This window comes from Carya illinoinensis, chromosome 14, assembly GCF_018687715.1.
Source record: "Carya illinoinensis cultivar Pawnee chromosome 14, C.illinoinensisPawnee_v1, whole genome shotgun sequence".
Lineage (NCBI taxonomy): Eukaryota > Viridiplantae > Streptophyta > Magnoliopsida > Fagales > Juglandaceae > Carya > Carya illinoinensis.
In genome coordinates, this window is record NC_056765.1 from 30079330 (window position 1) to 30095593 (window position 16264).

A 16264-nucleotide genomic window follows, 5' to 3' on the forward strand; every position below is an offset into this window, starting at 1 on the left:
CTAAGGGAGGCTGCGCGTTCCGGTGTGCAGGCACCCTCTGCGCTGATGGTAGGGCACTATTCATTGCCTTCTCGGTCATACAAGGAGGCTCTCCAAAGGTCTTTGGACCTGTCCCATCAGCAAGATAGGGTTGCTAGAAGGGCTGCGTCGTTTGCAGGTGGTGCTGGTTTTGCAAGTCTACAGGGTTGTGAGGTTGGTGGCAGTGGGAGTGCTGGCCTAAAAAAGGAAAACATCTTACAGGTAATGTCCGAAATGCAAAAGCAATTGGAAGACTTGCAATTTAATCTCAACTCCATCAAGTAGTGCATTGATGAGGAAATGGGGCTGGAGTTTGGCTTGGGCCTGGAAGTTGGCCCATCAAATGGGGCAGGCCCCTCTAGTTTTAGGGCAAAGAAGGCGCTTGGTGGATTTGGTGCTGGGCCTAGCAGAAGCTCCAAGGGTAAGGAGCCCTTGGTCTTGGCTTCAGTCTCTGGCCCTTCCCAAAATCGGGGGAGTAGGCTTGTCATGGGAAAGGGCCCATTCGTTGGGTCCAAACCTATCGGGCTGGGGGGAAGGAACCGACCTAGTGAGTCGGTTTGGAGGCGCTGCAAGATGTCTCAGCATCCCACCATGGGGGGTGTTGTCGGCGAAGGTAACGGAACCCGTTTTCCAATAGGATCCAAAGGTCTGTCTTCCATGCGAAGAGGCCTGTCTCACTTCAGGTGATTCCAATTCAAGGGATCCAACACAGAATAGACCGATAGAGCCAGAGGGACCCGCGACGGTAGTAGGGAAGCCTGCCGGCAGCTGTCATTGCCTTTGAGGGGGCTCCGATGGAGGTGGGCAGCCTTTTTTTGACTCTGTAGCTGGGTGGGGAGTCTGTCCAGAACAGGCTCATGGAGGAGGCTGGTCTTTCGACAACTATTGCAGCCAATATGGGGGACCCATGCAAGGTGGGGGGCTAGTGGGGGGAGTTTCTGCTAAAGGGGATGGATCTGACTCCGAATCAGGCTGAAATGGCAGTGTTCTTGTTCGACAAAGAACTTCCTACTAGGGGGGAGGATGATCCTACTTGATTATGTACACTTCCCCCTAATTCAGAGGTGCATGTATCGGATGGGTCTTCAAGGAGGTGGAAGAAATGCAAGCAGTTCTTGGATTCTCCTGGTAGGCTTTGAAGAACAGGTTAGTGCCCTACTCATTGCCATTGAAGATAGTCGCTTGAAGTTGGCCACGAAGCGAGAAAGGGAACTTAAAAGACTCTCTTGCTCCATTAATTATGAAGGCAAGGAGGGTGAGGGCGGAATGGATAGATTGAAAGGGAGGGGCATTCTTTGTAATTATGAAGCCTAAGATATTGTCGTGGAATGTGCGGGGGCTGAATGATTGTAAAAAGCGTCTTCGCATAAGATCCTTATTACGGTCATGGAAGGTAGATGTGGTGTGTTTCCAAGAAACTAAGCTGAGGGTTGTGTATAGAAGAATCATTCGTAGTTTGTGGGGATGTTTGTATGTTGGTTGGTCTTATTTGGCCTTGGTGGGAGCTTCCGGTGGGGTCCTTTTAATGTGGGATAAAAGAGTGGTAGAGGCGATTGAGTGTGTTGGGAATTTTTCAGTTGCGAGTCATTTTAAAAACATGATTGATGGATGGGAGTGGGTGTTTTCAGGCATTTATGGACCAAATTTGGATGGAGATAGGAGGCGACTCTGGGCGGAGTTGGTGGGGTTAATGTATTTATGGGAGGTGCCGTGGTGTTTGGGGGGAGATTTCAATATTGTTAGGTTCCCTAGCGAGCATTCGGGGAGTCATCGCAACTTGGCAGCGATGGAAGAGTTCTCGGAGTTTTTATTTGATTTGGATCTCATGGACCTCCCTTTCATAGGGGGCGAGTTCATGTGATCAAATAGTTGGGGTTGGTCGAGTTTGGATAGGTTCCTTGTCTCTCCGTATTTCCCGGCGCTTTCTCAAAAGCGGTTGCCCCGAGTGTGCTTGGATCATTATCCTATTGTTTTGGACTACGGAGGTATCCTGGGAAGATGCCAGTATTTCAAGTTTGAAAATATGTGGTTAGCAGCGGATGGATCTGTGGAAAAGGTATGTTCTTGGTGGTCCTCTTATGTGTTTACAGGCACGCCCAGTTTCATTTTAGCATGTAAGCTTAAGGCTTTGAAGCAAGATCTTAAAAAGTGGAATCTGGAAGTGTTTGGCAGTATTGATAACTAGAAGAACGACCTTATGGAGGAATTACAGGAGTTAGATGAAAGGGAATTGACGGGAGATCTTTTGGAGGAGGCCTTAGTTAGAAAAATGGGGGTGGTGACTGAGTTGGAGAAAGTGTTATTGATGGAAGAGATTTCATGGCGACAAAAATCTAGGGCCCTTTGGTTAAAGGAAGGGGATAAATGTATGAAATTCTTTCATAAAGTGGCAAACTCTCATAGACGTAGCAACACTATTGAGTCACTTCATTCTGGCCCTCAAATACTCTCGTCTCTTGACGAGCTAGAAAATCATATCATGCAGTATTATGAGAACCTCCTTTCGGAACCTGTAGGCTTGAGGCTAAAGCTCGACGGTTTGTTGTTTGATTATATTGATTCACATAGTGCGAGTGGGTTGGAAAGGCCTTTTGATGAAGACGAGGCATATAAGGTGATCCGCAGTATGACGAAGGACAAAGCACCGGGCCCGGATGGATTCTCGATGGGCTTCTTTCAAGCTTGTTGGAATGTTGTGAAAGATGATATTATGTAGGTATTTATAGAATTCCACTCTTTTCAGAAATTTGAGAAAAGCCTAAATGTGACGTTCATCGCTATTATACCAAAAAAACATGGGGCCAAGGTTGTTGAAGATTTTTGCCCCATAAGCCTGGCGAGCGGAGTTTATAAAATTATTTCGAAGGTGCTTGCTAATCGGCTTAGCCAGGTGTTGGATCACATTATCTCTAAGCCTCAAAACGCTTTTATCCGAGGAAGACAGATTCTAGACTCGGTACTTATTGCCAATGAATGTCTGGATTATAGGATGTGGGAGGGAGTCCCGGATATTCTTTGCAAACTTGATATGGAAAAGGCCTATGATCATGTGAATTGGGACTTCCTTCTGTACTTGCTAGGGAGGTGCGGTTTTGGTAATAGCTGGATTTCTTGGATTCAACATTGTATCTCTACCGCTCGCTTCTCGGTGCTAGTTAATGGCACTCCTACTGGATGTTTTAGCAGTTCACGCGGCCTATGGCAAGGGATTCTTTATCTCCTATTCTGTTCGTCATTGTTATGGAGGCATTAGGCTGATTGGTGAAGGCTGCTATTGGTGGAGGTTTTCTTTCTAGCTTTTCAGTGGGTAATATTTCACTCTCACATCTCTTATTTGCAGATGATACTCTCCTTTTTGTGATGAGGACCCTGGCCAGATTCAACCTATGCGGGCTCTTTTATTGGTTTTTGAAGTGGTGTTGGGGCTTAAGGTGAACCTTGGTAAATCTGAGATGGTAGCGGTGGGGGCGGTACCCAATAACAACTGCTTGGCGCGGTTTTTGGATTGTACGGTGTCCTCCTTGCCTATGAAATACTTGGGACTCCCTTTGGGGGCGACGTTTAAGGCTCAAGCTATTTGGGATGGAGTGGTGGAAAAAGTAGTGGAAGTTGGTGGATTGGAAATGGATGTATCTATCGAAAATGGGGCGTCTCATGCTAATTAAGAGTTCTCTTACTAATCTCCCCACATATTTCCTTTCACTCTTTCCTTTACCTGCAGGGATGGCAAATAGAATTGAGAGATTATTCTGGGTCTTTCTATGGGGTGGTTTGGGGGAGGAAACAAAATTTCATTTGGTTAATTGTGACAAAGTTTGTTCCCCTATCCCGTATGGTGGTTTAGGAGTCTACAATTTGAGGTTGTTCAATAAAGCTTTACTGGGAAAATGGTTGTGGAGATTCTTCCTAGAGGGGGACACTCTCTAGAAGGATATTATTGTGGAGATTCTTCCTAGAGGGGGACACTCTCTGGAAGGATATTATTATTTCTAGACATGGGAGTGAGTGGGGAGGATGGTGCTCCAATTTAGTGAGGGGAAGGTATGATGTGGGCGTATGGAAATTTATTATGTGAGGATGGTAGTGCTTCAAAAGTCATTTACGGTTTGTGGTGGGTGAGGGGTCCAGAATCAGTTTTTGGCATGATGTTTGGTGTGGAGATAGCGCTTTGTATATAGTTTTTCCAGCACTATATTGTATTGCAGCCAATACTAAGGCTTCTGTGGCAGATATGCGGGTTTTCTCTCATGGTTCTTACCAATGGAATGTCCTCTTTAATAGGGACATTCATGATTGGGAATTGCACGTCGTATCTGATTTTTTCAGTCTGCTTTATTCGATGGGAAATTCCACGGTACCGGAGGATAAGGTACATTGGAGGGCTATTGACAGTAAAAAATATACAGTCCCAAGTGCCTACTAAAGTAGCTTTCTTTGTGCGGACTACGGCTCTTGGGAAGATTTTGACTACGGACAATCTGAGAAAGAGGGGACTCATTGTGATGGATTGGTGTTATCTGTGTAAAAAACATGGAGAATCTATAGACCACCTACTATTGCATTGTGAGGTTACAAGGGGGCTTTGGGATGAGATCTTTAGAAGAATGGATATTGCCTGGGTAATGCCTTTGAAGGTGGTGGATCTACTGGCCTGTTGAAAGGAACTTCAAGGCTGCTCTCAAGTGGCGGCAGTGTGGAAGATGATCCCGTTGTGTATCATGTGGTGTATATGGTCGGAAAGGAATGAAAAATGCTTTGAGGATAGGGAGCGCACGATGGCAGAGCTCCAGAATTTTTTTATGTGCACCTTGATGCTTTGGTTCTCAGTTATTGTACTTGATGGAAACAATATTCATGACTTTCTTTCCTTAATTTAGAATGTATTTAGGTGTTCTTTTGTATACTCCCTGTGTACATGGGCTATGCCTATTTCATTCGAATGAATAAAATTTATTTCTTACTTATCAAAAAAAGGAATGGGGAATCGGTGGATCATCTTCTTCTCCATTGTGATGTGGTGAAAGCTTTGTGGGATGAGATCTTTGTTAGGCTGGATATTGCATGGGTGATGCCTAGGAAGGTGGTGGATCTTTTGGATTGTTGGGGTGGAATTTGGGGCAATTTTCAAATAGTGGCTGTTTGGAAGATGGTGCCATTATTTCTTATGTGGTGCATACGGAATGAGAGGAATGAATGTTGTTTTGAAAGTAGAGAACGTTCGTTTTTTTTGGGGGGGGGGGATTAGAGATTTATTTTTCCATTCTTTGTTACTTTGGGCTAAGGCTATTGTATTGAAGGGGGTTAACTTTAATGATTTTTATGCTGCTTTTTCTCTCTCATAGATTGTAATTAGGTGTTTTTCTCTTGTACACTACCTGTGTACTTGGGCTATGCCTAATTATGAAGATCAATAAATTTTCTTACTTATATATAAAAAATTATTTTCAACTTTTATTTTGGAAGCTATATAGGTAAATCTGGGAGAGGAGCTGTCACTTGGCTGCAAAGGCCTTTGGTAATTCATTTGAATATTTTAGGCTATAAGTTAGAAGGTTTAGGATTGAGCTTTCTATTTTTTCTGTATTATGAATGAACAACTTCAGAAAGGGATAGTGCTATTTTGCTTTGATCTGTATGCCATCTCTCTCTCTCTCTCTCTCTCTCTCTCTCTCTCTCTCTCTCTCTCTGTGATTTGAATCCCTAGTTGTGCCCTGTTTTCTTTCCAGATCTTTGCTTGCCTGAATATTTCTCTCTCAAAATTCAAGTCCCTTATTTTTCAGGGTATTTCAACTGATCCATTGTGCATTAAATTCACCTTTTAGCTTGTTTCAAGTGAGGCATTTGATCCCTTTTTATCACCTGCTTTAATTTAACTTTTTCCTAGAACACACAGAGTGATCTCTTTTGAAAATTTATAGGTTTCTTAACCATTTCATTGCTGGTATAATTTGCTATCATGTTTAAGCTTTTGGGATATGAATTTTACATTCAATATATATTAATCATGTTATCAGAATCTTGATTATATGAAGCTTCCTAATGACTGTAGGCTGGTGCTCTTGTACATGTTTATACTGATGGAACTGTTTTAGTTACGCATGGAGGTGTTGAAATGGGCCAAGGTTTACACACAAAAGTTGCTCAGGTTGCTGCTTCTGCCTTCAATATCTCTCTCAGTTCTGTCTTTATATCAGAGACAAGTACTGACAAGGTAATAGCAGACACTTTTGTTAAAGGTTTCATATATTCTTTCTTGGAAAGGAATAGTAATTTACTCTAGACCATATTTGGTGGGAAAGCTGTGTTTGTGTCACAGACTCACGTGTGAGTCTTTGCATGGGTATGTCCTGTTATCTCAGCATTAGAAAAGCTGAATACAATGGAAGGGTTGTTAAAGATTTGTCCTTATATACCTTTGCTAGTGTGGTATAACAAGGAAGCCAAACATATGGCAATAACATACACTTGTCTGACATAGAGAGCAGCATCATCAAGAAGTATTGTTATATTTACTTGCAGTCCATATTGAGAGAGAATTTGCACCTTCCACTTGCTTATTTTTTATAATAATTGAAAATTGTTGGCCCTTTCTAATACATTCTAAAGCTCTCTGCATTGGCAATTGTGTGACTAGGTATCTTTCCTCTCACCAATCACCCTTAGAACCATGTAATAATACTTCTAAATTAAAGAGGAAAGAATTAATCCTTCATAAGTTTTATGTGCAATTGGGAAAGAGATCATGGATTGCTTTTGAAATTGTCTGCATGTAGGCATAAGTGCATAGATACTATCTGCATACAAACTTATATTATGTTGTTTTCATTCTTCTGCCAAATCAGGTTCCAAACTCATCACCAACAGCAGCTTCTGCAAGTTCTGATATATATGGAGCTGCAGTTTTGGATGCATGTGAGCAAATAAAGGCACGTATGGAGCCCATCGCTTCACAAAACAATTTCAGCTCATTTGCTGAGGTACCTCCATTTGCTCAGTTTTGGATAAAAATTCCTTCATTATGTTCCTTGGATGATCTGACAAACAAGTGCATGGTCTCTTATTTTGGATAAGTTCTTTCTTCTGGGGGCTATTAGGTGAAAAAACCTCCTATGTACATAGGATAGGCTTTAGCGTTTGTACTGCTTACTTTTATCAGTAGCTTGTGTTAAATCCAGGTAGGGTTTTACATTAGAATCCATTGTTTTCATGGGGAATTTTCCAATGTTAGTAGTAAATGGTTGTGTTTTCAAATATTTACAGCTGGCCAATGCATGCTATATGGAGCGAATAGATCTTTCAGCACATGGATTCTACATTACACCTGATATTGACTTTGACTGGAGGACTGGTCAAGGAAACCCATTCAAGTACTTCACATATGGTGCTGCCTTTGCTGAGGTTGAAATTGACACATTAACTGGAGATTTTCACACAAGGGCAGCAAACATTTTCATGGATCTTGGATATTCTATCAATCCAGCAATTGATGTTGGACAGGTACTTTTCTTTTAAACCTTCTTTTTCTTCTTTCTGAAAGATTAAACTCCTCTTATCATTTTGTCCATTTTATTTGAAGGTGTCAAGTTATTGTAACAACTTTATTCATATCTGCTAATTATAGCTATTCTTTTTCTACTTTGGATTCCTTTGACCTTTGTCCTTTTTACTTCGGCCCTTCATCTGAATTTAAAATCAGAAAATCATGAACTAAGTACTGAAACCCTGCTGTTCTGGAATTTCATGTGAATGCTAATCCTACCTCATATGTTTGGTGAACTTGGAAAAACCATGTTTGAACTCCTGACCTCTCATTGGTTGTAGCTTTTTGCAACTGAAACTAGTATGGTGTGTTTTGTCTTCTAACAGAGTGAAGGAGCCTTTGTACAAGGTTGTAGAATATGTGTTCTGTTAGGTGCCATCAACGTTAATGATCATATTAATTGCATTTTGAACCTGTGCTTGGTTGTAGCTTTTTACACCTGAAACCAATATGGTGTGTTTAATTTTCTTACAGATTGAAGGAGCCTTCATACAAGGTTTAGGTTGGGTAGCCCTTGAAGAACTAAAGTGGGGAGATGCAGCTCATAAATGGATCCCACCTGGCTGGCTTTACACTTGTGGACCTGGAAGTTACAAAATTCCTTCTATGAACGACGTCCCCTTCCATTTCAATGTTTCACTTCTTAAGGTACCCTTAACGGATTGCTTTTCAATTACCTTTGGCAAGAAAATGCGGAACTGGGAAGGGGGTAGGGTTCCATTTGGATTTCCCTAATAAATGATAGTCTACCTTTACAGTATAATAGTTATATTTTTAGGGAATCATCGCTGTTATCATAAAAAATGGAAAACATAATTATCAATCTATTTGTCAATTGAAAATAGATGTAAGGAGTGCCCACCCTTATTTAAATGATATTTTTTGTGGTTTTCTTTATGAAAGAGAACTCATAATTTTTATCAATCAACCCTCACTTCGGTGAAGGGATACATGAATTATCGACACTATGGTGCAGTTACAGATTATTATTTAAAGAATAATCCGTTGTCTGTGTTTTATATATATGATTGGTATGATAAAATCGTTCCAAATTTGCTGAAAATTGACCTCTGTAATCATGTGTTCATCATGCGGGTATCTAAAAAATATAAATTTGGTATATCATATATATTTTTTATATATGATAAAGACATTGTAGGTAAGCTAAAAGTATGCAGCTTGTCTAATTTATTTATTTTTCAGATATGTTTATTGCATTCAAAGTGATTGCACTAAGCTGGCACTGCACATGTTCTTGCTAGAGAGGCTGTTTCTTTTACAAGAGAATTTATTGATATTGATTCTAATACTACATGTATTTCTGCTCGTACTGGCTGAATGCCACCATTTTACCTGATTATATGAATGTCATTCTATCTTCCAACAAAAAAAAGAAGTGACTGCACTACGCTGGCAGAGCCCACAACACGCACACCAGCCCCTTTGCATGACCATTTGAACATGGCATCCCAAAATTCTTAACTAAGTTTGAAAAAGTTCAGCATTATGGCTCCAAGGCAGCATTCTTGCACGGCAGCAATCACTCTAATATATTTGTAGAGTCCCAAATAGGAGATCAAGAAGGAACATTTCTCATCGGTGTTTATACGTCTCCATACACCACACTGAAATGAAATCAGCATACAGCAACACAATACAGCAGTACCATTAAAAACTGAACACTAACATGCCCTGAAAACGATGCACCAGAACCTCCCATATATCTGCTGCAAAATTCTTCCAACTCAACTCTATAGCAGGAATCAGAACAACGCAAAAAGAGGCACTGGACAGAACAGTTCAAAGCCTACTGAGAAATCGTGTAGGATACTCTTTTCAATATTAGCATGTATACACTCAGGGATGGTGGTAAAACTATGATTTTGTGGCCATAGAAAGCAGAAGGAAAAGACTGTAAGGAAAAAAAAAAGTTAGGTTGCAATAAGATGGAACACTCAATTTTGGCAAATTACTTAGCGTCAATCTAGTGTAACTTAGCTATATATACAAAATATTATATCGATTTTAGTCAAATCTTTATAAATCATTTCAAGGAATCTCAATTGTCACTTTAACTAGCCTTTGTAAGATTTAACATAAATGCAGCTAGTGTTTCCCTTGGACGTGACAAATGGTATCTGAGTTCACCCTGTAACGCCATGTGGTGCGGAGACACCACGCAATGCAGGCCTTGACAAAGAGCAAGGATTTAAGTGGAAACGATTATGATGGTGTAGATGTGATTAGTGTTATGCCTGGGTTGTGACAATATTGGCATAGGAAAGGAATTTTCACTGTCTTATTAGGATGATATCAGGGTTTCGTCTTAACTTCGGTTGTTAGAATTATTTAATTTACTCTACTTGTTTCTACATTAACTTCATTTCTACAAATACATTTCATGAGTTAGTTTATGTTTGAATTTACATTTTTGCTTCTCTGACTTGTGTTTCTGTGCTAATTGACAGGGTCATCCGAATGTGAAGGCCATCCATTCATCTAAAGCTGTTGGGGAGCCTCCGTTTTTCCTGGCTTCGTCTGTCCTTTTTGCCATCAAAGATGCCATTATAGCTGCAAGAGCAGAAGTGGGTTCTAACGACTGGTTTCCTCTGGATAATCCGGCAACACCTGAACGCATCCGAATGGCTTGTTTGGACGAATTCATCACACCATTTATTAGCTCGGACTTCCGCCCCAAGCTCAGCATTTGACCTGTTTCATATGCAATTATAGTTTCCTTGTTATCACAGTTACTGTGGCTTTAGTATATTCATCACAACGTAGCTCATCTCTGAAGGTCTGAAGCAACATCTATTTTTTTTTTTTTTTTTTCAAAGAGGGGAACGGTATCCAATAAGTGAAGGCTGTTCAGAATAATGTCACATACTTGACCATCTCGCATGAGATGTGATAATGTAATTAGTTTTATGCATGATGCAAGGCCCCTGTGCTAAAATCTGCTCAGTCGTCAATTGAAAGAGACAGCCCAAGTCGCTCCTGACTTCGAATTTTCCATAATTAAACTATTTTATTGGCAATTTGAAGGATTTTTATTTTCTTTGTGACCTATAAGAAATGGTTAAGGTTATCAAGATTCAAAATCATGTGATGCAACTTGGATTATACAATTAAAGGGTACAGCAGAGGCACAGTTTGATATCAGATAGAAATTACTAGTCAGAATTGGATTGATGTATACTCATATGACGAGTTTCACAGCTTCTTAAACTCAATCACCCCACTTGTACTAATTACAAGTCCTGATGCTTATTTTCCCCATTAATAAAAATCAAATTGTCAAACTTTAACTTTTGTTGGAAGTTTGATTTTTATGTGGATGAGCGGCTGTCATAGAACTGGTAGTCTTGAAACTTTCAGAGGTTTTAATCTTTTGTGTGTGACTTTTCATCGTTACCTAAAGCTTGACGCTGTTCCCATACACCCTGTATCATTACCAAAAGCTTAAAGGTGGTAAAACTGCATATTTGCAATGGAGAATTTTTCAAAGAAAATTTCAGGCAGTGATCAAGAAGCTGACAAATAAGATTATTAAATAGAGAACTAATGTTATATTCTTCAATCTTCATCTTAAATCTTATCATTCCAATCATATTTGCCGATTTACCGTATTTGAAATGATTTCATAGAGAAATAATGTTATATTCTTCAATCTTCATCTTAAATCTTACCATTTCAATCATATTTGCCAATTTACCGTATTTGAAATGATTTCATATCTTAGTCACTTAAATCAACAACTACTTAAAATGTACGATATTGATACAATCTAGAGACGAAGAATAGTATTTTTCTAAACCAAAATTTCCATAGACTAATGCATGTTGGTGTTTATTGTAATTAATGACATGGACCAAGCAATTGATAATGAATGTCCGATCTGGAAAAATTAAAGTGTTCCATCAACCATGGGCTCCATCATTGATGCCACCTTCGTAGAAATTAACAATCCACAACGCGTTTGTTCATTAATTTCAACTAAAGCCAAAGACTTGGTATTAAATAACAGTGGAAAGTTTCTGCAGACACATACATCAAACATGTCCCCATTCTCAAATTTAAGAGTTGTTGATGAATTGTTCTTGGAGTCAAGTCTTTATACATATATTTATTTCTTTACTATTGATAATATTGCTTATAATTTCAAGCCAATAGTACACAGTTCCCATGGAGGCTAATGGGAACCCACTATCCTCATATTTTAATTAAAGAAAGCAAAAGATTGGAAAATTCCAAACTTGTATTATTGGTTAGGTAAAGGTTGAAAACTTCATATAGTGTTAAAAAATCCTCTACTCATTAGTCTGGATGGCTATATAAATGGAGAGCCTCTCCTCAGTTCTCATTCAACAGAGAATATACCAAATCTTCTCTGCATTGAAGTCACAGAAGTGTGGGAGTTTAGTTTTGCACAAAAATGGCCAGTCTGTGGCCAAATCTTATCTGTGCATTGGCTGTGGCTGTAGTCTTATTAGCCATCAATGTAGCAGCTGATGATCACAATCCTTACGTTTATGCATCTCCACCTCCACCAAAATACATGTACAAATCCCCTCCACCCCCACATTACCGCTACAAATCACCACCTCCATACCACAAGAAGTCTCCTCCACCACCGCATTACCGTTATAAGTCCCCCCCACCGCATTACATCTACAAATCCCCACCTCCTCCATCTCCATCACCGCCCCCTCCCTATGTCTACAAATCCCCACCTCCTCCACCCTACATCTATAAATCTCCACCACCTCCTTACATTTACAAATCACCACCACCACCATCTCCATCACCTCCTCCACCATACGTCTACAAGTCACCACCTCCTCCTCCCTACATCTATAAATCTCCACCACCACCCTCACCATCCCCTCCACCTCCTTACATTTACAAATCACCACCACCACCATCTCCGTCACCTCCTCCACCATACGTCTACAAGTCACCACCTCCTCCTCCATACATCTATAAATCTCCACCACCTCCACCTCCTTATATTTACAAGTCACCTCCACCACCTTCTCCTTCACCTCCTCCTCCATATGTGTACAAGTCACCACCTCCTCCATCTCCATCGCCACCACCTCCATATGTCTACAAGTCACCACCTCCTCCATCTCCATCGCCACCACCACCCTATGTCTACAAGTCACCTCCTCCTCCATCCCCTTCACCCCATCCACCTTATGTTTATAAATCTCCACCACCACCAGTACCATCCCCACCACCGCCATACTACTACAAATCACCACCACCTCCGAAATACTAAAACCAAACATTATGTAGTACTACTAATCACGTACGTATTTTTATATGCTCATTCTCGAATCTGCTTAACATTTCCTTTATTCGTTTGCTTTTATTTCTTGTACTTTCCCCATCGATCGCAACCTTCTCATGATTTCTACTACTCTGTTTTTGCAGCTTATTATTAGGTGATACAAGGAATAATTGCTACTCATGAAGTAATCAGATACTTGTGGACGCGCGCTTTGCATACTTAAAAAAAATAAGTGCTTTTTTTTTTTTTTTTTTTTTTTCCCCCCCTACGGCCACTTGATATATTAATTATATGTATTTGTGATTTATTTAGTTGATGGATCAAATCAAGTATGCTCTCTCTCTCTCTCTCTCTCTCTCTCTCTCTCTCTCTCTCTCTCTCTCTCTCTCATAAAATTAATAAATTTACTATATATTTCTACGTGACAATCATGAACCAAAAAAAAAAAAAAAATAGTAATTGTTTCAAGACTGGCAAACCGAAAAACAATTCAAAAGACATACACATTATACGCATTTGGTCAGATCATGAATACTGATGATCATCATCATTTGGTTATAAAATATTATAAATACGTATGGATGGCCTACATGCATGCTTTTGCACCATTAAAATTTTATGACCTGAACCTGCAAGCTGAGATCGAGCAGATCAACAAAACGCGAATCAACAAAAAGAATTAAGCAAAAAGGGGATCGAACAAAACCATCGTTTATTCGATAATCAATCCTGTCTGTAATATTTGGAACTGGAGATCAACTGCATGCATGCATGCATATATATATATACACATACATACATATATATATATATATATATATATATATATATATATATGGGTGCATGCATACATATATACATATATGCATACGTATATATACTGTCTGATCTGCACAAATTAGTTTTTTCATATCCAAATTAAAAGGCACGTGTATGCGTCACTAATTAGTATCCATGATTTTAGTTCAACAAACGATCATGGGATGAGATAATTTCAAATGAATTGAAGGCCACTTTTGATATATAATCATAAAATCAATATATATATATATATATATTTGGTGCAATGATTAATAATTTATTCTAATTAACTTTAATTAAACTTATCACCCTACTACTGATCTCTATATATCCACAAACTCATCATGAATACTTTATTTAAAAAACGAATTATTTTAGTCAACAATCATGATATATATATATATATATATATATATATATATAATATGAAATACAGCAAACTAAACCCTTTTTATTTTTATAGAATAGATTCATATTCATCAGGTTGCTGATGTACAATATAATATATACAAATATATATATATATATATATATTTTATTAGTATATATGTATATATTACTAGTGAATTATAGATAAATTGATTTTCCAAAGAGCTAGAATCATTTAAGAATGTATCGGGTGATCACTGAGCATTTGCATCATGTCATACACTGGAAATCCAATTGTGCTTGTAATTATGGAGGCCTCCATCTTGAATTTATGTTGATCAAAAGGCAATTGCACAGGACATGATTAATATTCTTAGGATTTTTTCCCTTTCCCCTTTTCCTTCACATAAGTTAAGATATATTATAAATATAATGATCTACTTCTTTCCATCAGTTTAAATTTTTAGGGTAAGTAGTAATTTCATATGGTATATTAAACTAAAATATTGATTCTACACTTCACCCACTTTAGTTAAATATTCCACTTATTAAGATATATTATAAGAGAACCAATATATTTACGTAGAGATCCTACATAAAACAAATTTACAAATTAATGATATTGTTTGATGTGATATATTATATTTACTTTATAATATTAAAATATACTTTACAATCTAATGTACCACATCAAAATATGCTCGTTTGTGAATTTTCTTACATAAAATGTCTGTGAATTTTATTTTATTCTAAAAAATAAAAATCTATGTACCTTTTTCTATGACTTTAAACTTTTAGACAAGTAATAGCAATTGCATAATTATATTAATTATTTTCTTTGACTTTAAACAAAGTACTGTACGTAGTACTAATTTAATCTATATCAAACAATAATACTGAATATGGACTAATTAATTCATGGAACTAAACATGCTTGCAATTGCAAATTTATAAAACGTCCAAAATAGAAGTCAATTAAATTAAAAGTAATATTATCATCGAAGATCAATAACGTGTGTCTGAAAGTTTCTGGCCTCTTGAATACGTGCATGATCTCCAAAAGCTTCTACATGATATATATATATATATGTTGCCGGCAAGAAATTAAGAGTCGGATCATCAAGTTGAACTTTTATTGGCCGTTTGATTATTTGAATTTCATGAAAACATGGTCGGCAGCTCTTTTAATACAACTTAATATAATTAAATATAGGGAACGTACGGAAGAGACATTGTTAGAAAATGAATGCAGGCACAGATCATTCAGTTGACAAATTGATGTTCATATCAAGAATTGGACAAATTGATGATCATCATGCGCGCAGTAGTCAAAGTTTCTCTCTTAAACGTTGTTGGAATTTCGCAGTTTGAGCTATATATTTCTAATTGGTAGACTTCAGTAAATCTTGACATGGTCATAGCTAGGTATAACAAATTTCTCTCCTATACTCAATTTGAGGTGTTACAATCTCTTAATTAAATCTCTATGAGGCAGGTACGTACTACAACAATATCAGAGACATGATGTAATGATAGGTACTAAGTCCTATCTCAATGATCGATCGAGATTAATTAATTATAAGTTTTATAGATTAATTTAACCACAAAATATTAATATTAATTAACCCGGCCTTACTTTTCCAATTAACATTGTCTACATTAATTAATCATGATCAATACCGATAATCAATTACGCGCATAGATGTGTAATATTATTATGTTAATTTTCACACTTCAAGTAATCTTACGACGTTGTCTCGATCATGCCTCTCATTTCTTGGTTTAACAAGTAGCTAGCCGATATTGCGTATATGTAATTAATCAGGGTTTGCCACACACGAAGTACATGACATGACATCATGAAATGACACACGTACGGTATATATGTGTGTGTGTATATATATATATATGAGCGAGTCTAAAATGGAGGCCAGGGATAGGATGAACTTCAATAATAATTGGTCATGTTGTGCAAAATCAACAATTATATATGCATTTTCCTTCAACGGCAAAAGTGATTGATGAAAAGATCAATAATAACATTAAAATTAAAGAATATAAGATGAAAGCTAAAGCAGAGATCATCAAATTAGATATGATATCCAAGTCAAAAATGTACGTACGTACGTTAGCTTACCTTTCAAAATAAATTAATTGCTCTTCATGTCTATTTACTTTGCCTAACTTTGCCTATATATATATATATATTCTACCTTTCGATCATCTGATTTTCGTTATTT

At 38.0% G+C, this 16264-nt stretch overlaps 2 protein-coding genes across 3 annotated transcripts in view; both read left to right on the forward strand.

Annotated features, from left to right (window-relative positions):
* LOC122294799 (xanthine dehydrogenase 1-like) overlaps positions 1 to 10490 on the forward strand; it is a 35237-nt gene extending 24747 nt beyond the window's left edge. For both annotated transcript variants that reach the window (XM_043103774.1, XM_043103775.1), the window contains 5 exons: positions 6068 to 6229; positions 6861 to 6995; positions 7279 to 7515; positions 8033 to 8206; positions 10027 to 10490. In XM_043103774.1, coding sequence (XP_042959708.1) covers positions 6068 to 6229; positions 6861 to 6995; positions 7279 to 7515; positions 8033 to 8206; positions 10027 to 10269 — 951 coding nt within the window. In that variant the 3' untranslated portion in view covers positions 10270 to 10490. The remainder of the gene's footprint in view (positions 1 to 6067; positions 6230 to 6860; positions 6996 to 7278; positions 7516 to 8032; positions 8207 to 10026) is intronic.
* Positions 10491 to 11905: 1415 nt separating this feature from the next.
* On the forward strand, positions 11906 to 13191 carry LOC122294801 (extensin-2-like). Its single transcript, XM_043103776.1, has 2 exons — positions 11906 to 12872; positions 12998 to 13191. The coding sequence occupies exon 1, from the start codon at positions 11994 to 11996 to the stop codon at positions 12840 to 12842; it is 849 nt and encodes a 282-aa protein (XP_042959710.1). The 5' UTR covers positions 11906 to 11993; the 3' UTR covers positions 12843 to 12872; positions 12998 to 13191.
* Positions 13192 to 16264: the final 3073 nt, after the last annotated feature.